The sequence below is a fragment of the Vespa velutina genome, chromosome 1 (genome assembly GCF_912470025.1).
Source record: "Vespa velutina chromosome 1, iVesVel2.1, whole genome shotgun sequence".
Lineage (NCBI taxonomy): Eukaryota > Metazoa > Arthropoda > Insecta > Hymenoptera > Vespidae > Vespa > Vespa velutina.
In genome coordinates, this window is record NC_062188.1 from 5,775,010 (window position 1) to 5,802,346 (window position 27,337).

Below are 27,337 nucleotides of genomic sequence, written 5' to 3' on the forward strand. Positions count from 1 at the left end.
GAGGGCTGTTTCGAGTGGTCGATGGGAAAGGGTTTGCCATGGTTTGTGAGGGGATGGAAAAGGGTGGAACAGACCGAAACGATGAGTCTCTGACCCATATTAGCGGTCAAATTTTTAATTGCATTTTTTCAACCGACGAGAAACAACGAGAAAGAGAAAAAGAGAATGTATATATGTATATACATATACGTATACATACATACATACATATATATATATATATATATATTATATATATATATATATATATAAACGAGTAGGATAGTTGCACGAGGTTGTGTACCTTATGGGACAACGTTGCATGCATCGTCATGGTCCGTTCGTCTGTACTCGACGAAAAAGAGAAAAAGATAGATAGATAGATAGATACATAGATAGATAGAAAGAGATGCACATATCAAACGTTCGTGGCTTGGCGCACACGATCATCTCTCCCTTCTTCTTCTATCTATCTCTCTCTCTTTCTCTCTCTCTCTCGCTCACCCCTTTCGTATACAACCAATTACCGATCACTCTCGCGGAACAATAAAGCAAAACCGTGGAAAAAAATTCCCGTCGAAAGTATCACGTTTCATATGTGTACCTAACGCCTCTCGTGACATATATCTACGTGTACGTTACGTACAAGTATATAGATACTAATATGTATTTGTGTACGACCAATTGTCGTCGCGTCATCGTCATCATCGTCGTCGTCGTCGTCTTCGTCGTCATCGTCGTCGTCGTCGTCGTCGTCGTCGTCGTCGTCGTTGTCGTTGTCGTCGATACTATTGCGTATAACCTTTAACCAAGGGGGAGAACGAAAATAAAAATTTCAAATGCCGTCCGTGTATAAACGTTTTATCTCCGTTGAAATTCCTCCGTTTTTTCTTTTTTTTTTTTTTTCTTGTTTTTTTCTTTTTCGCTACCTTTTCTTTCACTATTCCCTCCTCTCCTATATTTTCTCCCCTCTTTCACTTTTTTTTTTTTCGTTCACACTATCGTCGACACATACGTCCGCATAAAATCCAAAGAAGCGATTCGAATGACTCGCGATAGCCGCGCGATATCGTTTGGAACGGTTTTCGGAAAATAAATCTCATCGGTGATGCCGATCACAGAGATTAGAAAGAAAGTAAGCGATATGCGTACGGCTTATCGGTTTTATTCGTTAAAACGGAGTAAACGAAAGGAGATAAACGAAAGAGACAAAAAGAGAGACAAAAAGAGAGAAAGAGAGAGAGAGAGAGAGAGAGAGAGAGAGAGAGAGAGAGCGATGTACACGTTTTCATGAAAAACGAGAGCGAAAAAAAAAAAGAAAAGAAAAAGGCAAAGGAAAAAAAAGAAAAAAGAAATCCCCTGATGAAAATTACGTTAGCAAATTAAGACATAGGAAAGGGGCTAACGACGATCATTTGCAAAGTCGTTGTGAAAATTCAATAATCTATATTTCTACGTGTATGCCTCGTTATTATTTGTCCATAGTAGGTATAGGTCTCGTGTTACTCGACTTCTCGAAAATCCATGATAACGAGTTATCCCGATAGGGACTCGATATAATCTCGAAACGAAACGGAGGTAAACGAAATAACAATGGAGCAGTAACAATAATAACAAACAAACAAATAAAAGGAAGAGGTACAATAATAAAAAGCAAGAATCAACGTGATATATTATTGTCAAAATGTAAGCTTTCAAGCTCTCTACGTTAACTACTTTTTTTCTATTTTCAATCCACACATAGTACAATTCAATTCCGTTTGATTCCATTCTATTCGATTCAATTCTATTCGATTCGATTCTATTCGATTCGATTCGATATAGGTAGATAGATAAAAACGTAACGATACAAAACTCCCCGTATCTTTTCATAAGCGAAGGTAGTACGCGACATTTATTAATAACAAGGAAGAATCGTTTGGAACAAAGGGACCCATGCGATCACGACGCATAGCGTCGTTACGATACGTCGAGTACGTGCGTCGGGAAAAAGCGTGTTTCCTACACTCTGACATGAAAATAGTAGGTAGTACTCGTTCTATCGTATACGTATATATATATATATATATATATATATATATATATATATATATATATATGTAAAGAGAACGCCTCGCAACGACGCTCATTTGTATTCTTAGAACGAATCGCGAGCTCGCGATTTACTATCACGTCGTACGAATTATTTAGTAATCAAATTTCCCCCACCCATTCACCACGACAACCCTTACGCCATTCTCTTCCACTTCGCCCTCCTTCTCCTCCTCTTCCTCCTCCTCCTCCTCCTCCATCACATCCACCTCCACTTCCACCACCTACTCCACCTATTACTACTCGTTCTGCTCTGAAACGGAAAATCGTTCCCAGAATGAAAGGGTGTTGGGGCTGTCGTCGTCGTCGTCATCGTTGTTGTCGTTGTCGTCGTCTACTCGCGTACGCTCTCTTTTACAATGATTTCTCTATTTTACGGTAGATGCGTGAGAGGATCATTAGGCTCTCTAACGAGAAAACGACGAGCTGAATCGACATCGAATTTTCCATCAAAATATGTATCTGTATTTAATATATATATATTAAAATATGATTAAATATTTCCAATAGCCAAAGAAACTATTAGATATTTAAAAAAAAAAAATATATATATATATTTTCGTTACTTATCATTTAATTTTAAATAATGCAAATTTTATTCACGCAGATAAATATTATTATATACTGACAAACTTGTAAGACTTATAATTAATACAAACATGACAAACATTTAATCTTCGGATATGAAAGAACGTACGAATTAATTAAAAGAACGTAAGAATTAATTTATTGAAGGCTTTATATTGTCGAAGGCTTAACAAATATGAAAAAGTACCATAACGTTATAGAACATTGGACATTCGGATAAAGCCAAGAAACGAACGAGCTGTTCACCCTGAATATTCTCAAAAAAAAAAAAAAGAGAGAGAGAGAGAGAGAGAGAAAGACGCAAAAAAGAAAAGAGAGAAAATATTCCAGGAAGCACCCCCTATGGACAAAACGAAGCCGCGAGTGCGCGTTAGAACCGTCGTTATCTTTCGGGCTGTACTTTTTTACGTGCGCGTAAATACGCCAGAGCGATATAATATAGGGAGAGAAAGAGGGATGACCGAGGGATACGACGACAGAGGTTAAGAGTGGAGTGAGCATTTCCTCTTTCTCTTTCTCTCTTTCTCTCTTTCTCTCTCTCTCCCTCTCTCTCTTTTCACCCTTTTCGTCGTACGACCACGAAACGACAGGCGTAAACCGGAAGTGCCATGATTTCGAGCTGACCGAACGAATGGCATCGTTTTTACGTATTTATAAGCCGATGCACGAAGATTTTCGTGCGATCGACGAATTCGCACGAGTATCTGGAATTCCAGAAATCTCGTAGACACCGTGATCGGTCAAAAACGTTGCTCTATCGAAAAAAAAATATCGTCGCTAAATATTAATCGATAAAATCAAGTGTAAATATTAGTTCAGTTGTAGAGATTAAATGTAAATAAATTCAATGATATTTAATTTATAACGCAAAAAAAATTTCTTCGAACTATCTCTTCTTTTTTATTTTCATTTATCTTCGTTCAATTTTATCTTATTGGAAAAAGTAAAAAATTAGCTATATATATGTATATATATATACATACACATAGATGCATTGGTGTATCTTATTTACAAAAAAAAAAAAAAAAAAAAAAAAAAAAAGAAAAGAAAAAGAAAAAAAAAGAAATTAAAAATAAAAGATATAACAAGAATCGCATTTTAAAGATAGATCGAAGTTCATAATAAGAAATACATTGAAAAAATTTGTAAAAATTTCCCCGTCAGAATACGTGTCTAATGCCTCTCGCATAAAACTCGATAAACGCCAGTTATGTCAATCATTCTTTAATGAGAATGCGTTTCATACAAGCGCCCGTACGAACTAGAGTATTGGCCAATAACGTTGATCGTTAACGAAGCACGGCGTACGTCGCGCTATTAAATTGATGTTCCACCTTGCCAATGAGAAATTGTATAAATATCAGAGCGCGTCGGTACCGTGTCGAACGTGACGTCGCGTTTACATGGATTCGCACGAAGAGCTCCAACGTAAAAAATCCGAAAAAACAATAGGAATTCTCGAGTCTCTCACTCTCTCTCACTCTCTCTCACTCTCTCTCTTTCTCTCTTTCTCTCTCTCTCTTTGACGATAACAGAAAACAAAATTGCAAAACGGAAAGAGAAGATAGAAAAATATTTCTCTCTCGGAGAAAATTACAAAAATGTACCTACTAAAATCCATATCGTAAGCGGCTTATCGTTGCACCATGCGGCCTCTTCTTCCGCAATGTTTCTTTTATATCTATATATCGTTACTATCGAAATTCCAAGCATTTTTTGCATTAAAACAATAATAGAAAAATCGAAAAAAAAAAATTTGTGACGTTAATGGACGCTAATGAAAGTTTCTGATGAATCGAATATTTACAACACGTTTCCAATTAATCCGGTATTAGTATTGTTTCCGCAAGATGAGAAAAACGTCGAAGACTTTCTTATAACTAATTCAATTTGAACGACGAAACAAATATCTAATGCAGTACATAATTAGATAAATACATACATTGAGATAAATAACTTGTATGATTGAAACTTGATAAATTGTAGATTTAACGTGGTTGTACGATTAAAACTTGATGAATTGTAGATAAATAACTTGTACGATTAAAATTTCAAGAAAAATGTCCAAGCCGAATTGTTACGTTTACATTTATTTTTATTTATTTTTTTTTTCTTTTTTTTTTTTTTTTTTTTTTTTTTTTTTCCTTCTTTCTGATACACTCGAATAGGATGATAATCGAATAAACAGCCACGAAAACACGTTTCACCAGTTTTACCGACTAGCACGCGTAATATAATCGGATGAAAAGCAATGTTAAAATGGTTGGGGGTGTCGCGAATAACGAAAAAGCGAGTCCTCAAACTCGATTTATAATCAGTTCGGCGGGCATCTGATCGGTCGACAAGTAAAGCTCGCGTATCGTTCGATGCTCGACGTGGGAGCGTGCGTATTTATATGTCTATGTATCTATGTAGGTACATATGTGTATATTTGCCTGGATGCATACACCCGAATTCGTGCACGTGCACCTTGTTCGAGTCGAACGGAGAGTTTCGGTTCCCCGATGGAAAGAGAGAAAGAGAGAGAGAGAGAGAGAGAGAGGGTGGAAGGCTCACCACCTATACCCTCCGCCACGATTTGGCAGCCTGTTTGAATGTTTTGCAACGAGTTTATTCGAGTTATCAATTTCCTGACAAATATCTGCATTTCCCTAGCCTCTCTCTCTCTCTCTCTCTCTCTCTCTCTCATACACACTCACTCTTTCTCTTTCCATCTCTGTCTCGCTCGCACCCTTTCAAATTTTCGCCCATTCACTCCCTCGTCAACGTCGATCCGTCCAAAGATACGCATCGATCGAGGCCACCGTGATACGATATTGCGCTATAAAGTTACACGTTTTTATGATGCACATTACATTAAGGTCGTTAGCGGGTTTAAAATTTGTATAAGCGAGAGAAAGAGAAAGAGAAAAAGAGAGAGAGAGAGAGAGAGAGAGAGAGAGAGGCTAAATCGATTCGCACGAACTCTTATAAGAGTTTTTAAAAGGAAATAAAAAAGGACACGCTCGGTGAGAAAGATGTTTCTCTTCAAAGAAATACGAGTAGATATTTATGATAAAATTCAATGATACTCGTGAATGAAAATTGTAACGAAAGCCAATCGAACGACACGCCAAATACTGCTACAAGCAATGATGGTCCTCGTTTAATCGGCCAACGATGAAACACCGTTGGGAATAATTTATTTATCGGAGCTCAATAATGATCGTTCTCGATGCTAGAAGTTCTATAAACGTGACGGATGCTCGATCGGTATATATGTATGTGTATAACTATATGGGCGTGTATTTCCACACGTCAGAACATCGACCAATATTAGTATCATATCATTTTTTCCGTACCATTAGATCCAAATAAACGCAGTGTAAATGCGCCGAGTGCAATCGCAAATGATTATTTGCACATGTATCCATGACAATCTGTATGCGTTGGTAAGAGTAAGTGAGCGAACGAACGAACGAACGAACGAACGAACGAGAGAGCAACTCTCGAAAAACGGCGCGCTTGCGAGTGTTTAATCGAAATGGCGCATCGCTGGGCTCGAAATGGGTACGCGCCGGTACTGAGGCTCACATTGACACGCGAGAGATCGAATTATTTGCTAGACATTCCGCGATTTCCCGCAAATTTTCCAGTCGCTTGCATCGTCGATTTGAGCTACCCGGTAACTCTCCCTCCACTAAACCCCTCCCATCTACGCGAGTGGTATAATTAAATCGGATTAATTAAAAAATCCTTAGAATCGTCGAGGATAAATTTGATTGTTCATTAACGAACGATTTTTTCACGATTCGATTGATCTATCTGTAAAGATCAAGTCGATAAACAAGTTTTAAGTTTGTCATCGAAAAATGATCGATCATTCGATTGCTTGTCTTGTTATGTAATATTTTTGTGAGAGCAAAAAAAAAAAAAAGAAGAAAAGAAAAAAAAATTTTTCCGAATATTTATAACATTTCAAGATTGACGCAAAAAAAAAAAAAAAAGATTAAATAAAAAGAAAAGAAACGAAAGGAAAAAATAAAGAGAATAACTTAGAGAAGATTGTCGAAAATTTGGAGCAACGTCAGACCAATAGAAACGTTAATATTCACAGCTTCCTTCCTTTCTCTTCTCGAAGTGTAACGTGTACGGGCGTGCCCACAAAGTGAGTATCGACTAATTAGCGACGCGGTTAACGTCACAGGCCACGCGCAGTTTCCAACGGTCAAAGGACATTGTTATCCATCACGCTCCGATCTCTTCTCTCTCTCTCTCTCTCTCTCTCTCTCGCTGCTTTAGCTGTATTGTCTCTCTCTCTCTCTTTCTCTCTCTTTTTCTCTCTTTTCTACCCCTTTCAGTTTGCACCTTCACTTTTTCCTCGCGTAATCAAACGAAAATTAGTAGAAGAGAGAAACCTTTTTTCTTCCTTTCTCTCTCTCTCTCTCTCCCTCTCTCTCACTTTCCCCTTAGAGAGAATTTACAAAGCGAGTTTCCAACGGTAAAAGGACAATTCTAAAAGTAATGAGAGCGCGAGAGGGAGCATTCTGGAAGGGCGATCCATGGCTCGATGAACACGTAGGAAAGAGAAACAGTGAACGAAAGAGAGAGAGAGAGAGAGAGAGAGAGAGAGAGAGAGAGAGAGAAAAAGCGGACGGCAAGGTAGCCGAGAAAAATGAATGGCTCTATCTTTCGGTAATTAAGACAGCCCCGGAAAAATAAACAAACTCGCGAAAACGATAACGAAAGGCTTTGCCGATGGGCCAGCTCTCAGTGAAGCAGCTGTTACGTTTGCCCAGGGCCGAGTCAAATAAACGGTTCTAGGTAGATTAAGCACACAAATCTCGATGCTCTTTCCCTTTATGCCGGACTCTCCTCTATACTTGCTCCTTTTCGGTCCAACTGTTTGTTGACACGACCATGATACTCCTACCTACTATCATCCAAAAATATGATCGTGCTCGTTCCCATAAACTGGAACCTCGAAAATCCTAACTTTGGTCAACAAGCGATTAAATATCACGATTCTAAATATCTTGGATTTTCGTAATATTCATTAAAATAATTTTCAAGTGATCTTAAATTTCATCTGTTCGACGACATTTCAATATGAATTTTTTGGAAAGGAATTAAGAAAAAAGAAAAGAAAAACAAAAAAAAAGAAAGAAAAAAGAAAATAAATGACGGACCGTCAAATACTGTACAACTTTATCTACCGCGTTAACGTATTAACGAAGCTTTATTAGCACGTTTTACGCATGCGTCCATGGAAATAATGATCGAGATTACTAACTCCCATCATTCTTTCCAGGATATGAACAGTTAGAGAGAGGGAAATATGAGTGAATCATTGATTATTATATAGTTCTCAATAATAAAAAAAAAAATTCATTTAAACATTTTTACAAAATCATTAGATTTTATTTCGTAATTCGAGATTCACCCATAGGGAGAGAAATTAAAGAATGGAAGAGTTACGGATTCAGCTAGAATCATTTCGTACTTTATCGATTTATCTTCAACACAAACACGTACATAGATACATAAAGATTATAACCAATAAAAAGATCAAACTCTACGTATACTTAGGTAGGAATATCCCATATATTCGAGCAAGTATTCTTAGACCAATAACTTCCGCGACTCTTCCAGGCAAGGAGAAAGCAGGAAAGATAAAGAGAGAAAGAGAGAAATAGAGAGAGAAAGAGAGAGAGAGAGAAAGAGAGAGAGAGAGAAAGAGAGAGAGAGAGAGAGAAGGAGAAGAAAAGTCGATAGGAGAATGGAAGGTAGTGGTGGAAGAAGCAAAGAATAGGTAGATGAAGATAGGTAAAGAGAGAAAGAGAAAGAGAGAGAGAGAGAGAGAGAGAGAGAGAGAGAGAGAGAGAGGTAGAGGTAGAAAGAGGTAGAAAGAGGTAGATAGATAGAGGCAGAAGACTCACGTCTGTAAGGTCGTCCCTCCTCGGGGGTGGAGCGCTCGGTGTTCTCGGATCCGGGTGTGGCGTTGGCGTCTCGATCCTCCTCCTCGGGGGTTGGGCCTCGATTCGGCGCCGAGCCGGTCCCGGTACCCGTCGGAGAACGGCTCGCGGAACCAGCCGGGCTGTGAGGTGCACCTTCCGGTCCAGAAGATAGCACAGATGAAACGGCACCACTGGCTGTACCACCAGCACCAGCACCACCAGTACCAGCACCAACGACGTTAGCAGAGCCCGAACCGGTGGCCGTGCTTCCTGGGCCCGAAACTGAGACGACTGCTCCTCCACCGGCGGAGGGAGGCAAGGACGTAGGCGAGAACATATTCGACATACTCGAAAGAGAGCCGATGCTTGGTAGACCCGAGCCGGCTACCGAACCGTTACCCGTCTCGACCTTGAGGCACTTGCTCGGTGGCGCGAACGCAGAAGGCCCAAGGGGCCTGAACCCAGCGAATGGTAACCGATGGTCCAGCGGATGAAGAAATTGTGGTGGCAGGTGAAGCATATGATGAAGACCGTAACCGAGGGACGCCGCAGTGCTGAACGGCACCTGGAGCTCCTTCGAATCTGTCACCTGTATCGCATTCATTTTCATCATCGTTTCTCTCCCTTTATCATCCCTTTCTTTATTTTACTTACAAGACAGAAATTTTCCAATGTTCGTACCATCGAACTTTCTTTATTTAAGACGATAGTAATTATCCAAATTTACCAATTCAAATTTCTCACTCGATGTTAATCACTGATACATATATAACCAAATAAAAGGAACACCAAACGAATGGACTACTGCAATGGATAAGGATTCATCGTTGCTTTTTCAAACGTTAAGCTCATTGCACACGATGGAACGTGATTTCGACGTGAACGAATCATCTCTCTCTCTCTCTCTCTCTCTCTCTCTCTCTCTCTCTCTCTCTCTCTCTCTCTCTCTCTCTCTCTCTCTCTCTCTCACTCACTCACTCGCTCACTCTCTCTCTTTCTTTTTTAACTTTTCAACCAAACAAACCGTAATTTTCATCCATTCGTTATGGAAAAAACAGAGAGAGGAATTGAGAGAGAGAGAGAGAGAAAGAGAGAGAGAAAGAGAGAGAGAAAGAGGGAGTAACATATTTGCCAAAGCTTATTTTGTTTGTTGGTCTTTTTTTGTTCTTTTTTTATTTTTTTTAATGATACACGTTACACGTGGGAAATACGTTTCGTCAGCCGATGAACGAAACGTTACCCGATAAAATGAAACTGCGGTATTTCCATTACATGTAGAAAAGGTGAGCGCAGAAAAAAAAGAATATATATATATATATATATATATATATATATATATATACATACATACATACATGCATGCATACATATATATATATATATATATATATATATGTACCCATATAACTGTATATGTATGTACTTTGCAATCGGTCAGTGTTGTGTCGGTGAGAACGAGGGATAAATATCTCGCGATACGTTTAAAAGTTAATGACACCTGATTGCGTTCGTTTTGATGTATTTCCGGGTACGGGAAGACGTAAATCCGTGCGCATACACGTAAACGCATAAACGGAAAGGACATAGACCCTTTTGAATTATTTCCAGTACGAATTTAACATCTTCGATGTAAACACGTTTATAACGCGTTAAATATAACAAAAATAACGACAACAAAATTGACAAGAATGACGCGATTCGAACGTACACATTGCATGACTGACCGTGCATCAACGTAAGCTGTTAATAGAAACCGATGTTTTTCGACGTTAAAAGCCTTATAAAATAATTCGTTCATTTTTCGTTATTTTTTTTTTTCTTTTTTAATTTGTTTCTTCGTCCTTTTTTTCTTCTTTTTTTCCGTTTTTTTTTATTTTTTTTTTTTTTTCATTTTTTTGTTTTTTTATTTTTTTATTTTTTTTAATAACCACACCTCTCCCACAAGCCGAGCGAACGAGCATGGACTTAATAGACTCGTCAATCACACTCGAAATACACACGTTACACGCTACCGACGGCGAAGGATTCGGATTTTGACGGATTATTATAACACGATGGTCTCCCGTTATTAACAATATTACATCACGCAGCCTCCATACTATGAGCCGCATTCGAAGGTATTCAAATAACAATTCGAATTGTCGATAATTCTATCATATTTCCTCCCTCCCTCCCTCCCCATCCCTCCCCCCATTATCTATCCTCCTTGTATCTTTTATCTAATAAAAAAAAAAAAAAGAAGAAAAAACGAACGACTTCAGAAATAAAAACAATAATAAAAATAAAATAAGAAATAAAAACAAGATAAAAGTTAGAAAAATTTCGTGAAAGAGAAAAATAGATTTAAAAAGAAAAAAGAAAAGAAAACAAGAAAAAGGGGAAAAAAAGAAAAGAAAAAGAAAAAACCAGGAGAAAAGAACTAACAGAAAGAGGGTAGAGGTGAAAAGGGAACGTAGAAAACGAGATATCGATAAGCAGCTTTTGGATGAACATTTCATTCGACCGATAATGACATGGGCGATGAGTCGCGCGGGAATTAGTGCGGCACGATTAGTTTATTATTCTTTTATGCCGGTGGAAATGAGGTTTTGCGTTTGCCCCGCGTGTTTGCGCCTCGCTCCAATCAGTGATTTATTAGCTATTCATTATTATTTTAATTACCGGCGAGCGACCGCCGATACGTGACCACCGTGGTTCTCTCTTTTTTCACAAGCTTTACCAACAAATCGGTAACGACACGCTTTGTGAGTTTATAAACCGATACTTTTTTTTTGTTTTTGTTCAGTTTCATTTTAATTTCTTTTTTTTTTTTTTTTTTTTTTTTTTTTTTTTTCTTTTTTTTTTTTTTTTTTTTTTTTTTTTTTTTTTTGTTTGTTTATTGAACCCCTTTTTCATCCCACTTCCTATGAAATATATGTATATTGATTTACATAAATTTATTTTGCATCTATTTCTTTTTTTAGCCAGACAAAAAGATCTTTTTAAATCTATATATAAACCTAAAAAAAAATATGAGCGCGTCTGACAGAATGAAACATCCTTAAAATAGGAAGCATAAATACCTCAGTTATTTCAAACGATAGAACAAAATTTCATAAGAAATATACGTTTGATTCTTTGGGATTGATACAAGACGATTAAAGATTTGTATTTAATTTCTAAAACACGAAACTTTATGGCATCTCTATAAATGGAATCTAATTAACCCCCCTCCCTCCCTTCCCCTTACAAAAGTTATTGAATAAATCAAAACGAATTCAAAGTTTACGAAATACGAAAAATAAATCTTATGTATTACATACATTATTTATTAATAAAATATTTATTATATATCAATAGCATTCCTGAGATGAAATAAAGCAAAGATACACATATACATACACATATAAAAAGTATGTATGTGTGTGGATGGATGTATGCTTGTAAATGTTTGTATCTCCCCTCTCCCTCCCTCTCTCTCTCTCTTTCTCATTGGCAATTAAGTCACTCCGAATTATCTCATCCACCTTGCTCCCCTTTTCTTTTTTTCTATTTTTTATTTTTTATTTCTTTTTTGTTTCTTCGCGCCGTTCTTATCGTGTCTTTATCGCGACAGCTTTTCGATACATTCGCACGCGCGAACCTGCCGCCGGCGAAGCTGCGGTTTACGTTACGGCGTGAACGTGTTTATCCGGCTCGCTGTACAAGGATTTACTTTCTTTCTTCTTGCGTTTCGCGACCGTGTAAAAGCCACTAACATTCTCGTATGGCTTATATTTTGAACGGTCAGTTGAAATCGTTTTAAAATGTTAAATTTATTAATCAAATTGCATCTGAACATTTCGAAATATTCGATGGTACATATAGATTTTCTGCCTTTTATGTATCGATATACGATCGATATTATTAGCACGATATCTATAATAGAATTAAACCAATCGTCTTATACCATATTGTCCAAGTTAAACAGAATCACACATAATACATATATACACATATACCATATATCTATATATTATATGTATATATATATATATATATATATATATATACACATATAAAGAAACATGCACATTTACGAGTGTCCATAACATAGAGTAGGATAAAGCGACCATCTATTTCTACGCAACATCGAACATCGAAGCGCAACGGGGTACCATATGTGCATAAATCAAGCAACGATAATGCATGCGTATCGGGTGTTATCTTCAAGGCAATCGATTTTATACATCGAGGATCAAGGTTTCGAGGAGGACGAGGTTAGACGAAGAAATTCGTAAAAGTGAAGGACGAGGTTTATTAATGTGGTTTAATAAATTCTACCGGCTGTGCTTAAATGAAGGGATGTCGTACGAAGAAGAATAAAATAAAAAGAAAAAAAAAAAGAAAAAAAAGAAAAAAAAAGAAGTGAGCCAGTAAAGTGACAGAAAGGAATATAGAAATAAGATTAGGTATAAGAATTTGTATAAAATAAAGTATATACGCAGAAAAGCGAGGGGAAGGGGGCAAAAGGGAAAGAAACATGGTAACTGTTCCGGGGGAGAGTATAGGCGCGAGGAAGAAAGGGACACTAACTTGTGGATTGAAGGGTCTTTGCATTCTCAGGGCCTCGGGCAGTCCCCCGGCCTGCGAAAACACAACCAGGGACGGCGGTGGTAGATGATTCGGCACGTACGCAGAGTTATCCATCTAGAACAGACATGTTCTCGTGTTCCTTCCTTTTTTTCCTCACTGTCTCACTCTCTGTCTCTTTATCTATCTATCTAACTATCTATTTATCTATCTATCTATATCTTTCTCTCTTGCTCTTATCACAATTCTTCTTCCTTCTCTTCTTCTTCTTCAAATCACACTTTGCGCGAGTGAAAAAGACGAATACAAAAAGTAACCAATGCCGTTGATTCGTTCACAGGTAGAGAACAGACGATCGAACAATTTTTTTCAATGCGTTAACCGTTGTCAAATTAATTTCACATTGATCAATAAAGATATTGCATCATCTTTCGTGTATTTCTTTGTAAGGTAAAAAAAAAAAAAAAAGAAAAAAAAAGAGAAAAAAAAAAGAAATAAAAGAGAGAAAAAAAAAAAAGAAAGAAGAAAAAACCAATAACTATGAGAACTATTTTTACATCCTTTCTTTTTAACTCTATTCCCATTTCATTTTCTTTTATTTTTCTCTTATTTTTATTTCTTATCAATCGTTATCGGATAAGATAGCCAATGCGTCGCTAAAAGAATACTCGACTTTTTTTCATTATTATTATTTGTTCTTTTTGTTATTATTATTATTACTATTATTTTTATTATTATTATTATTATTATTATTATTATCATTATCATTATTGTTATTATTATTGTTAACTTCACGTATATTTTCCGTGTTGTGCCGACAAAGGAGATCGTATTATCCAATGGTTCTCTCGTCTGTCCTATTAATCGTCAGGTCTGCTAATTATTTCTCTCCGCATCGAATTGTTCGTCGTTAACACCGACTGCTAAACCAACAGCTTTTCTCCTACTATTGATGCTGTTAGTGCTGTTACTGGTGCTGTTACCGCTACTATTGCTGGTATTGCTGCTGCTCTTAATGCTGTTGCTGTTGCTGTTGCTGCTGCTGCTGCTGCTGCTGCTGCTGCTCTTGCTGCTAGTTCTAACCTTTCAACGGGACATATCGAATTCGATACGGGAGTAATTGCATCGATCGCTGCCAGACCGCCTTCTTCTTCTTTCTCGCTCTACGCAAAGTCACCGTTTCTAACGAGACGCGTTTCTAAACGAGAAAAGAAAAGGACACGCGGCTAAACCAGGGCGGGCGGTTTAAGAGAGTCGAGGAGTGCAGCAGGAAATAATAATAAAAAGAAATATAAATAAATAAATAAGTAAAAAAAAGAAAAAAAAGAGAAAAAAAAGAAAAGAGAGAGAAACTTGGCACGTATTTATATCAATGGAAAATCGAGAAACCTAAAGGCTACTATTTATATTGGGTCAATATCTTTAAAAATTTAATCAGTATTTAAAATAAATCATCAGTATTTTTATAAGATGTCGATACGTGATATAACTGATGCAATCCAGACGCAACCCAGATTCAATCCTGACGCTAAATTATTTATAAAAATTGAAACAAAATTATTCATATATAGGTACTTGCTGATCATTTGTTTTTATGAAATACTTATCATTAATAAAACTATATTGATCAAACTAAATAAAAATGAAACTTAAGGCGACACGCACGAGAGAAAATCCTCTTGACGATTGACTATACGTTTTATTGATTAAGGGATCAATTTTTTTTATTTTTATTATTTCTTTTTTTCTTCGTCTTCTCTTTAAAGCAAAAATTACCCGAAAAGAAAGACAAGAACGATAAAAACAAAAAGGAAAAAAAGTCGATGAGAACATTCGGCTCGGAAAAAAAGGGAAAAAAGAAAAACGAAACGAAAAAGAAAAAAGGGATAAGAAAATAAATCAAAGATCGAACGATTATGCACATATATAAGTATATGCGTGTGTACACATGATGTATCGACGATTTTAATCGAATCAACGCGAAAATCAATACTTGGACGATATTATGTCATCATCCGATACCGTCGAACGCAGCTAAAGCGCGATGAGCGCGTAACGAAATTCCGGATCATCGAATTCTACGATTACACTTCGACATTACCAATTATTTCGACGGTTGGCAAGTTTCGCGAAATATCGCGATACAAATTAATCTTGCGGCCCGACACGGCATCGACATCGATCGTGTTCTCATAGTTGTAGGTCGTTGTGAATACGATCAAATGATTCCGACGGCACGCGCATTACTCTCCCCCTCACTCTCTCTCTTTCTATCTCTCTCTCTTTCTTTTTCTCTTTACAAAATTATAGATGACTATGTGCATAAAAAAAGAAAAAAGTAGAAAAATAAATAAATAAATGAAAAGAGAATTTAGAGAGAACCGATCGTGTGAATATCGTAATTTTGAGATAAATAATTATATCCAATGTCATAAAATATAATCGAATATCGAAAAATTAAAAATTATTAATATTCGTTTCGTCGATTGAACAACGTTTCTCCTACGTTCCTTTCTACGTCGTTGCAGAAAGCAAACGTTTAGGCTGGACACTTGTTGCACCGAACTTCTCCAGTCACTCGTAACAAAATTTCTTAACGGGTTTAAACAATTATATTACGTTCTAACACGATATATCAAAATGTATCCTTTAATTTAACTTCCTTACACGTTTGTGTGCGTGCGTGTGTGTATGTGTGTGTGTAAGTATTAAATGTGTTTTTTCACGATTCAAACTTTCGTATACTCGTTCTTATCATAACGATCTCATCGAGAAGAATAAATCTCTTGTAGAAATTAATTCAAATTTTTGGCGGAATATATACTTGGCAGCGATCGAGCGAAGATCAATCCATCGTTGTAATTCGATGAACGAAGGAAATAAAAGAAAAAGAGGAAGTATTCGAATCGGCGAAGAGCAAGAAGAAAATATTAAATAACGTATAGGTATATCCTAATCACCAATGACCGTACATTTTCCTCGTGTGCACTGAAAAAGTCGTGCGCGGCAAGCCGCGACATACGGCTATCCGAGAACATTCACACTACTCTTTCCTGTCAGATCCTCTCCGTTTTGATCTTCTCTTATCCGTCGCTTTGCAAGCGACTAGTTTCGAGTTTCTTCTCGGGGCGCACCATATTCCGCGTGCCACACGTCTCGACGTTAGATAATAAAAGTGAGACAAATAAAATACGACGGTGTCAACCTCGATCTTGTAATAACGGATGTAACAACGATAATGATAACAATGGTAATAACGCGATACGTGAATTACGTTCTCTCGGTAAAAAAAAAAAAAATTGAGAACGTCTAAACGTCGTTAGCGCGTTTCGAAGAACGCGCCTTGTCGAACCTAACCTCGATTAAGCGCAAGAGCACCCGAACACCGGCGCGGAGACTGGCGCGACGTACACTGACGGTGGCTCACGATTCGCGCGCTTTTCCTCTCCTCTCTCTCTCCCTTTCGTTTCGTCCTCGTACGGCGGCGTACGTCACGCCGTAGTACATCACGATATACTTCGCTGCCGCTGATGGTGCTGCTGCTGCTACAGTGGCGGAGCGGCAATAGCCAGAGACGAGGATTCTATCTTTCTCTCACCCTCTTTCTCTCACTCTCTCTCACTCTTTCTCTCTCTCTCTCTCTCTCTCTCGCACGCGCTATCTCGAAAGACGAGAGAGAGGGTACAAGTAGCGCCTGTGGCGCGACTTCGAAATTCAAACGGAGCACGCGAGCCCGCCACACTCTCTCTCTCTCTCTCTTTCTCACTCGCGAGACCTAACCTCTCCGTGGTCTGTCAGAAAGAACATGCGACTTTACGCGTCCGATATCTCAAGCGGTATTAGTAACAGTAGTTGTGGCGATTTACTCCTCGATCGACTCATCCTATGCTACCGTAAATAAACACGATACTTCGGTGAGCCGGCAAAACTGGACGGTTCGTTTGGACGGATAGGTTGGCTCGTTGTAGGATGGATATAGGAAACGAAGTCGTCGTGAAAGATTATACAGAAACTAAAAACATGAATCGAAAGAGACAGAGAGAGAAAAAGTAAGTGAGGAAGGAAGGGCAAAGGAGAGAGGGAAGGAAAAATAGAAGAGATAACGAGGAAAAGCGAGATGAAGGAGCGAAAAGCGTACGAGGAGGGAAGGGGGAAGCTTGGCGTCGGGGTGTTACGTTTGCGGGTGGAAAAGGACAACCACCAGGGCCGTGCGAGCAACCTCGTGGACATGCGAGTGCAGACTGATTGGAGCATGGAGTATGAGGGTACTTACCCACGAGCCCTGAGTACGGCGGCGGAGGTGGCGGTGGAGGTGAGGTGGAGGCGTGGAGGCACCGACCGGCGGCGGTGGTGACGTGCGCGCGTGTTTTCCGCCGCCATGACTGGCGCCACTGTAGCACTTCTCGAACGAGTACGCAGGCGCGGGATGCGCACTCGTTCTATGCGCACCTGACTTGTCGCGACGTGCGAGCTTCAATCGCGCGTTGTCCGTGCAACCGGTAGCTTCTTGAGATTTTCATCTCCTCGACTTCTTCTCCAAACAAGTTAATTTTCTCTTCTTCTCTTCGTCTGTAATCTTCTTCTCTCTTTCAAAAATTATTTTACGATCTTCTGCTTCTAACACTTTCTCAATAGCTCCTTTACGACTCTAGATTTAGCCATTTAGAAGACATTTTAAGTTTATTTTTTAATTAAATGTAAGCAATCGTTTCCCACATATTTCTCTTCATTTACTATGTATTGTTATTACTAGCTTTTCAGTATGAATAAAAGATGTACGTGAGAATTGAATGTGTAATCGTTAGAGATTTCACTATATTTTTTTATTATATAACCTTCCATATCTAAAAAAAAAAAAAAAACGATGAACACATATATTTAATTATATAAAAATTTTTAATATGTAATATCATGACTTATTGAATTATTTCATAAATTGAACCATTTCATTATTATGCCTCCTGTTATGAATGGATCTTTGAGATACACAGATATCAATATGACTTTATTTCTCGAAATATTTTTAATAGCATTATAAAAATCATCTTAAAAATTTGTTATACAGATAGATGGCGTACGTGCATGGTCAAAGGTACAATATAATGTGTTACTGACATTACCGAAGACGAATTTTCACGCATTGTACTCATTTATTCAAGTAGATGGCACATTCGCATTTAGACACGTTACCGACATCAGGTAAGAAATAGCATTCTTACTCGCTATTGTCACTTAGTTTGATAATGTCGCGTATGACTTTACCAGTAAAATAATTTACACCAACGAATAAAACAGAAAGTTTAAAATAATTAAAATTAATATTAAAGATTACATGTAAAGGTAGGTTATAAAGATTGCTAGATATAATAAACTTATAATTGAAAAATTTTTATACAATTTTGACCAATATACTAGGTATTTATACAATTACACATTTTACATATACGCATCGTACAGGACTAAAGAAACTTGCATTTGAATATACGAGAAGAAATAGTTTTAAAATTAATAATGGTTTTCAGTCTTACATTACAAATATTACAAACATCGAATATAAATAAAAGGTAAAAAAAGTATTTTTATAATATACAATGTTACACAAGGAAAACGAAAATTGTTCAGTAACAATTTTCTATATACCCACGAAGCAATCTTTCATTGTTTAATTAATTCATAAACTTTATAAATCGCGATCCTTTAAAACTATTAAATAAGTTAAAAATTATGCTCTATAGCATTATATAATTCAAGATATAAATTATCATATGATGATCGAACATTAAAGGTGAAATTGAAGACTTAATATTTCCAATAAGGAGATATATACGTTAAGTTAATTGACTTACGACCACAAATTCTGCCTTCTTCAAGCTAAATGTCTATTTCTTTAACTTTGAACAAAAAATGTTGGAGGAAAAATAAAAAACTTTTTAATAATATTAGCCATACTGTATAAGATTCAAAAGAGCATCTACATTCTCTTTTTCTGCTTCTTCCTGTGGTATAACTTGTGTAACATCTTGATTTAAAAGAACTTGTTCTATGAGAACAGTTTCTGTATCTACTTCTTCTACAGTTGTAATATCTTCTCTTGATTCTTCTTCTGTATTACTATTTTTTCCTCCATTCTTCTTCTGTTTCGTTCTTGGTCTATCATTATGAATTTTCATATGACGTCTCAAATCATATTTCCCTACAAAACGCGCATTGCAAATTTCACAACCAAAAGGTTTGCCACTAGCATGAGTCCACATGTGACGTCTTAATGCTGCACTAAATGTAAATGCAATTCCGCAAACGTTACAAATGTAAGGTTTTTCTCCTGTATGTATAAGACTATGATCTTTTAATGTAGCTCTTTGATTAAATCTCTTCCCACAAACTTCACATGTATAACTTCTGGGATTCGAATGAATTCGTAAATGATTCAGAAGGTTCCCTTGTTGCGAAAAACGTCTACTACATACATTACATTTAAATGGTTTTTCTCCTGTATGAACACGCATATGAGTCTCAAGAGTACGATTATTCAAGAATCGTTTACCACAAACTGTACATGGGTATTTTGGTAAATGAAGACCTTGAGGATCCAAATGTGTAATTAAGTGTCTTTTGTAATTACCTTTATGGTTGAACATACGTGGACATTGACTACATGCATAAGGTGCTCCATGTACATGTGTTACAATGTGATTTTCTAATTCTAATTTTGTTTTAAACCTTACACCACATTTTGGACAACGATGTCTTGGAAAATCAGTATGACAAACCATGTGCCGTTTTAAATATCTCTTTAAGGTATACGCTTTATTACATATGAAACAAGAATATGGAAATTGTCCTGTATGTGTTTTTACATGAGTTCTTAATTCTCTGTGACTATCGCAATCCTTCTCACAAACAACACAAAAGAATGGGCCACTACTTGGAATATGATTATCAATAGTATGAAGTAAAACACCTGTAAGCTTATCATAATTCTGCGAACATAAAGTACACTGATATTGTATTGTATTATTTTCAGTTTTTATTTCTTTGATCCTAGTTATTGTATCATTTAAACTTCCTAAAATATTATCTTTAGGATCAATGAAGTAATCTGAATCAGTATCATCGCTTTCTCTTAAATCCACATTCTCTGTTGTATTACAATCTTGTTGGATGTCAAGCTTCATTTTATCCTCCTGCTCTATTATTACTGATTTATCTGTTGATACCAATTGCCAAGTTTCATTTTCAATGTTTTTAATACTCTTTGATTCCGTATTATCAGATATATATATTGTATCTAAAAATTCATCATTTGTACTAGATTTTTCAAAATTCTCTTTACAAAATGATGGTTTAATACTATTTTCATCTTTTGGCTTGCAAGGATTATTATGATCCTCTGATTTGATAGAATCCATTACTGTATCTCCTATATATACTACTGTACGATTTAAATCGTGTGAACTAAGAGTATTATAGAATTGATTGACTAATTCACTTTTAATACTATATAATTTACCTTGCTGATCAACATTGATGATCTTATTTAAATGATCTGGAATCTTATCTGTTTCATTACTCTGATTCAAATCCACAAATGATATTATTTCTAAAGATTGTTCTACTTCATCTTTGCTTACTTTAATCTCCTTATTTAATTCATCATTAATAGAACTTGCGTAATTAACAGAAACTGTTTCAGAAGAATCGAACGAACATTTCTTTTCTGCTGATTCTTTGCTTAACATTATAGAATCTTGTTCATTTTCATTTTCTTCAATTTCTTCCTAATAAAATTTAATAAAAACAAAATGATTATATATTTATATATTATATAAATATAATCAATGTAGATGCAGTAAATTACCTTGATATCCTCCATTTGTGTATCAAACATCTTTCTAAGTTTTTCTTCTGTCGCTTGTACTTGTAATTTAAAATCATAAAATGCAACAGTCCGATAAGCACATTTGGCGCAAAGCATGTTTGGTAATCCATCATATCTATCAATCTAATCGAAATAATTTTCAATGCATATTAATTATATACAAAACATTGTTTTAAATGATTTATATAATAAGATACATGATTTTGTTAATTTTTTGAGGTTATAAATTTTCAATTAATATCTGATCTTTATGAAAAATGTTATCTTAATATAGTACAATGATAAAAAAAAAAAATTGTATAGGCTTCGTTAAATGATTTTCACATTTTTTTTTCCTGCTAACCTGAACAGAAGTAAGTTCAGTAAGTTTTTCAGGCAAATTTTTGCTACTAATAGTGTCGTCATCATACATTGGCAAAAGTACACCATCAATTTTCATGCATGCACGACACATATTCCTGCAGCAAACTTCCCAGCTCATCGTTGAAATTTTCAAATAATTATGAACAGACACTTGAATAAGACTACCTTCGTAGAAATATAAACAAATACATTTCACATTTCGCGGTCAAACCATTCGATGATCTACATTACGTCCGATATATGTGTATTCATAGGTTATGCGCTTAACATAACATATTTTACATAATACACCAGGCAAAATCGGTAAATAATTTTTCTAAAACGTATAAGTACGTTTTTTCATTTATTCGATATACAAAATTATCATAGTCGTTGTAAATCTTATTTTTCTTCTTTTTTCTTTTTCTCGTAACATTTTACAACGTCATAATAAATCATTTATATTTCTTATGTATCATAAATTTAAAACGATCATATATAAGTGAACCTATAAGGTCGCACTTGAAAGCCGGATTGTAATCTCCAATGAATTTTAATTGGTCAATATTATTTTAATGTATCGTCATTGGTCATTCATAAATTTATCCTTTCCTTATTGGTCGTAATAGTTCAGATTAGAAAAATATAATAATACGAATCGTGCCTTAAGCTCCATAGATGTTTCTGGTTAGTAGTCAACGTGATAACCAGCGGTTGCCAGTTTAAAGAACATGGCTGAAAACAATGACTGCAGTTATTGAGCTAACTCTACGATTTCTTCACACTTGTCAACAAAGACATTAATATTGAAGCGGTAATAAAGTGAAAAATACATTATAGTTAAAAGTAAGTATTTTCCTACGAATATTTCGATTAACCCTTCGTCTATAAATTGATTTATTTAAATTGTTGTACTAGTTTTGTCAACATCGATGTAATAGTATCCGTTTCCTCTTTAGAGACGCTGTCATCTAAAATTTTAATAATTAAAATATTACTTATATTTAAAAATTGTTCTCACTTGATAAATATTTTGCATGCTCGCTTTGTATGTGTAATACTTGAAAAATAAATTTTTTTTAAGGATCTATAGACCTTGAGTCACTCCTCATTTCTTCATCGAATTCTGTAATATTTCTTAAAATGAAATAAAATGCATAAATTATATTAGGATTTAAATATTTTCGAAAATTCGATAATAATATATAAATCATGCGATTATCTAAGTCGTATATATTTATAAACGATTTACAGTATTTAAAACTTAGTATTTTTTTAATATTTTTTAACTCGTCCTCATGTATAAAATAATACTATTCTATACAGATACATATCGTGATAGTATTCTAAAAAAATATTTCTATATGAATTAATTTTATTAGAGAATATGCTGATTATATATTGCTATCTTATATTACGTTCTTTTAATTCTCATGATTCAGACTGCTGCTATATCTCTAAGATAATATTCATGTAATATCATAACCAACAAACATTCCATAATTGAATATAATAAAAGATGTTATTTCTGATTTTTGATATATATTTCTTTCGTCAGTTTTATTTTTATTTTACCTGATAAAATTAATATGATATATATATATGTGTATGTATGTGTCTGTGCGTGCGTGTGTGTATATATATATATGTATATATATGTACATACATGTATCTGCATGTATATGCATGTATATATACATATACATACGATATATTTATAAATTATTAATTATTTAAAATATTAAAGGATAAAATATTTTATAAATATTTTCAATTTTGTTTTAGGTATATAATATTATGGCAACTGCTATTCAAAAAAATAGCATGAAACCTTTAACAAATAGATCTTTAAATCATGTAGAAAATGTAGACAATTTAAATAACAGTGATATATGTACTGAAACAAAAGATAATGGACTCTTTAAAGAAGAAATTGAAACGTGTATGACTGAATCAGAACAAGAAACACCTGAGCTTGATATTGTTATTAATAATGTAGTTTGTAGCTTTAGCGTAAGATGTCATCTTAACTTAAGAGAAATTGCACTTAATGGCTCAAATGTTGAATACAGAAGAGAAAATGGAGTAAGTAGAGATATTTTTCTATTTCAGCTAATTAAATAATATTTTTATATAACAAATGATTTGATTATAATTTTAATATAAAGAGGAATCATAACAATATCTTTTAATTTTTTGATACTAATCAGTTAAATACAGATTAACATTTATTTTTTTATGTAAAATCACATTTTCGTATAAAATTTCCAGATGATCACAATGAAATTACGGAGACCATATACCACTGCTTCAATTTGGTCTTCAGGAAAAGTAACTTGTACTGGTGCAACTAGTGAAGTCGAAGCAAAAATAGCAGCACGTAGATTTGCACGTTCTCTTCAAAAATTGGGCTTTAAGGCACGATTTAATAATTACAGGGTGGTTAATGTATTAGGTACATGCTGTATGCCATTTGATATCAAAATAACATCGTTTTCAATATGTCATAAAGAAAATGCTGAGTAAGTATATTTTATCATTAATGCAAATGTATCTAAAATAAAGTAAGATTTTAATTTTGGTACGTAGTAAGATATATCATATTTTAGCTATGAACCAGAATTACATCCTGGTGTAACATATAAATTGAAAGAACCAAAAGCAACATTAAAAATATTTTCTACTGGAAGTGTTACAGTAACTGGTAAATAATTGACTAATCCAATATATTATGGAGCAGATCATCTTTCCTATCATTAAATATATACATAATATTTCAGCTCCCAATGTTGCTGCTGTTCAAGCAGCAATAGAATATATCTATCCGCTAGTCTATGAATTCCGCAAAGAACGTTCAGTAGAAGATAAGTTGGCATTGGAAACAAAGAAACGTAGATTAAGTAGGAAGAGAAATCAAGAAGAGTTCCTACGTGATACAGATCTATTATATGATCCTATGTTTTCTCCATCTTCATCTTCTGTTGATGAGGAAGTTGACAGTGATGCTAGTTGGGACTGAACTGTTTATCTTATTATATTTTGTTGAGTATAAAACAATCATGTGTATATTTCGTTCAATTAAGAACGATTACAAATTGCACTGGACAATTGCTGCTGCTAAGAGTGAAGTGATGCATAATTCATTTTCTTAGTGTCTGACAAGTGCGTGAGTGTCAAAGACAATAGTGTACATTTATGTGCACTTTAATCTGTAATTATCTTTGCACGTATCAATCTGACTGACTTATGTTTTTAAAATTACATCCCTCATATTTTCATTCTACCACAATATATTAGGCATAAACATCTCTCTTAGGCATATATGGAACATGTCATTCTTATGTATACTATCATTCACTTTTGAAAGGAATATTTGGGATGTATTTAGTAATATTTCTGACAAGACTTAGTTCATATAAGGGATCACTCGTTTGTATTTATGCTTTTAAGAATTATAAAAATTAAAATTAGGTAATAGAAAAGATATACATATATACGTTCTAATAATTCAGATTGCATCAAACGGACAATCTTTGGGCTATGCAGACAAGTGCCACCATAATAATTGATTGGTGATATGTATATTTCTTTTATTTTTTTTTGTTCTATTTTTTTTTACATACAGATTTGTCTGTTTACGTTTAATGAACGTATACTGTGCCAAAGATGGATGTTCAAAATTTGATGTTACAATTGAAAAACATGGAAAACTACAAATTTATTTCACTGCTGTAACATTTAGCTTTTTCATTAATATAGTCTGCTTTAATGAATATAATAGTATTTTAATATAATAATCTATATTTTGCGATGTTTCTAGAAAGAGTATATAATATCGTTGATTCATCAGACTGTATCAAGCAAAAATACTATATATATATATTTAAGTTTGTATAATCAACATTAATAATAGCCCATTCTCGATCAAACACACGACAGATTTATTTAATACATTCAGATCAAACAGTTATTTACAATGTACCATTGCTATCATTATCCTATAATTATATAGGATATGAATATAGATCAATGACATTTTCAGCTGTTAACTTACTGACACTCATGTGTTAATTATTTTGTATATGAAAGTTAGTGTTATTATATTATTAGGCAGTATTAAGATAAGTTCGTCGATAATTATGATAAGAACTATAAACTTATGAAATATCACAAATAATTCTAGGCAATAACAAATATCATAATTTGTGATATTATAAGTCCAAATGCATATTATTTATGTGTATGTATACAGATGATCACAGATCAAAAAAAAATTCTTAGTTCTTACTAAAATACTCTCTAAATTTTTAAAATTCTATGGTGAACATTTTAGTAGCAATGTACCAAAGTTACAAAAAATATCAAAAAATAAATGATAAGATACTTGAAATAAATGGCAACTGGAAGATCTGATAGTATAATAAATAAATAATTGCAAGACTAGGAGTAACAAATAAAAAGTATGGGATGTGTTGTATGTGTATAAGTCTGTCAAAATAAACAAATTCTCTCTAGACTAAATACTTCGCAAAATGCTACTTTAGAATGTTTGAACGAATGTGGGCTGTTTTGCATTGATAATATTACTATATCAAGATTTTTTTTTAATTCGAACATTAAAGAATTTGCCATTTACAATAAAAAAAAAAGAACTAAAGGCTTAATATTCACTTGCTGCCTCATTTATTCTTGCTCATAAAAATATATTATGGTTGTTGATGTTAGCTAATGCACAGCATAAAGAAACTATAAAAGTGAAGTTTATAAAAAGTGCATATATTATTTTTTAATTAAAAAATAATATAAAATTTCTTACGAAAGTAATGAAAGAGAATTTGTGTTCTTGCAAATTCTATATACAAAACTATATTACTTGTATGACTTGCATATATAAATATCTGATTTTTCAGAATATGTGTGAAAAATATAAACCATACAGTATCAATATTAGTTACAATCAACTTATATTGTTTATATAAGGTTATTTATATTTTGGGAATGCTAGCACTCGTTAAAGTAACTATTACAATTGTTATTTTGCAGTTATTTATAATTTGGAAGTTTTGCATGATATAGTAAGTGCATTTGAAATATATTATATTAATATATATCTATATATCCAAAAAATTCAGAATTCAGAAAGACCTCATTCTCTTCAAAATTTCTTTATTATAAACTAATAATACATTATTTATCAACAAATAAGATTTATGAACAAATTATTAGATATAATTAGAATAACAATTTTGAGTGATCCCATCATATAATATTACAAATTATAATGATTTTTTTATGTTGTCATATAGCTAGCACATTGTCAAATATTGTTGATGATCTGGAATGATGTTTAACCTAATGTTTTGAAGAAGTTCATTTCATTTTTATAATTTTTTTCATACTTTAATTTTACCCCCAAAAAAATTATAATTTTAATGCTTGAATTGTCAAGCAAAAGTCACTGCCTATTATACAAAAGTTTTGGTAGAAATTGGACATTTTTAATGCAATTAAGTATATGTAATATTCCTTTCTTTTTTTTGTTCATAATATAAGACGTTTAATTATCTTACGGTTGCATAATATAATCCTTATATGAGCTATGTTTGCTAAATGTATATATAGTACATATAAAAAAATAGGCAATGTGGCATATTATTGACATGAATCGATAAGGAAAATTATATATACATATATATACTATATATAAATATATATATATTATATATACTTTATTCTATATATAAATATATATATACTATATATACATATATATATTTCCTTACTACATATATATATATTGCTAGACTTTAAAGTGCCAGGCTTTCTGTATGTCTTTGTTGCAAAAACACAATGCTACATTGTTATTATTATTTTTTTTTATTTCAATGATTTTAATATAAAATGATTAAGTTGTGCACAAAGTACATTAATAGAATTTTTCTTCTTTATTTTTCTGAATACAAGAGTTCCT

The 27,337-nt window shown here is 34.1% G+C and overlaps 3 protein-coding genes across 10 annotated transcripts in view; 1 reads left to right on the forward strand and 2 right to left on the reverse strand.

The window, feature by feature from the left end:
• The window catches only part of LOC124954197 (E3 ubiquitin-protein ligase Rnf220-like), a 160,627-nt gene extending 142,968 nt beyond the window's left edge, over nucleotides 1–17,659 (reverse strand). Inside the window, exons 1-3 of one of the 7 annotated variants that reach the window (XM_047506795.1) lie at nucleotides 17,419–17,659; nucleotides 13,149–13,262; nucleotides 8,577–9,183 (exon numbers count right to left, since the gene is read on the reverse strand). In XM_047506795.1, the coding sequence (XP_047362751.1) occupies nucleotides 8,577–9,183; nucleotides 13,149–13,262 (721 nt within the window). In that variant the 5' untranslated portion in view covers nucleotides 17,419–17,659. Of the gene's footprint in view, nucleotides 1–8,576; nucleotides 9,184–13,148; nucleotides 13,263–14,128; nucleotides 14,172–16,105; nucleotides 16,715–17,418 lie in introns of those variants that run through there. The other 6 variants (XM_047506765.1, XM_047506775.1, XM_047506748.1 and 3 more) reach the window with 6 other exon arrangements.
• Nucleotides 17,660–18,071: 412 nt separating this feature from the next.
• LOC124954223 (zinc finger protein 583-like) lies at nucleotides 18,072–21,785 on the reverse strand. 2 transcript variants are annotated; one of them, XM_047506815.1, is made up of 4 exons: nucleotides 21,368–21,785; nucleotides 21,004–21,147; nucleotides 20,656–20,923; nucleotides 18,072–20,433 (listed from the first exon to the last, which is right to left on the reverse strand). In XM_047506815.1, the coding sequence occupies exons 1-4, from the start codon at nucleotides 21,503–21,505 to the stop codon at nucleotides 19,085–19,087; spliced, it is 1,899 nt and encodes a 632-aa protein (XP_047362771.1). In that variant the 5' UTR covers nucleotides 21,506–21,785; the 3' UTR covers nucleotides 18,072–19,084. The 2 variants fall into 2 exon arrangements, with proteins under 2 accessions (XP_047362771.1, XP_047362762.1); XM_047506806.1 differs by having other exon boundaries at nucleotides 18,073–20,923.
• Nucleotides 21,786–22,070: 285 nt separating this feature from the next.
• LOC124949724 (TATA box-binding protein-like 1) lies at nucleotides 22,071–25,787 on the forward strand. The gene is made up of 5 exons (XM_047495352.1): nucleotides 22,071–22,212; nucleotides 23,152–23,451; nucleotides 23,638–23,888; nucleotides 23,976–24,070; nucleotides 24,147–25,787. The coding sequence occupies exons 2-5, from the start codon at nucleotides 23,164–23,166 to the stop codon at nucleotides 24,383–24,385; spliced, it is 873 nt and encodes a 290-aa protein (XP_047351308.1). The 5' UTR covers nucleotides 22,071–22,212; nucleotides 23,152–23,163; the 3' UTR covers nucleotides 24,386–25,787.
• The last annotated feature ends 1,550 nt before the right edge of the window (nucleotides 25,788–27,337 follow it).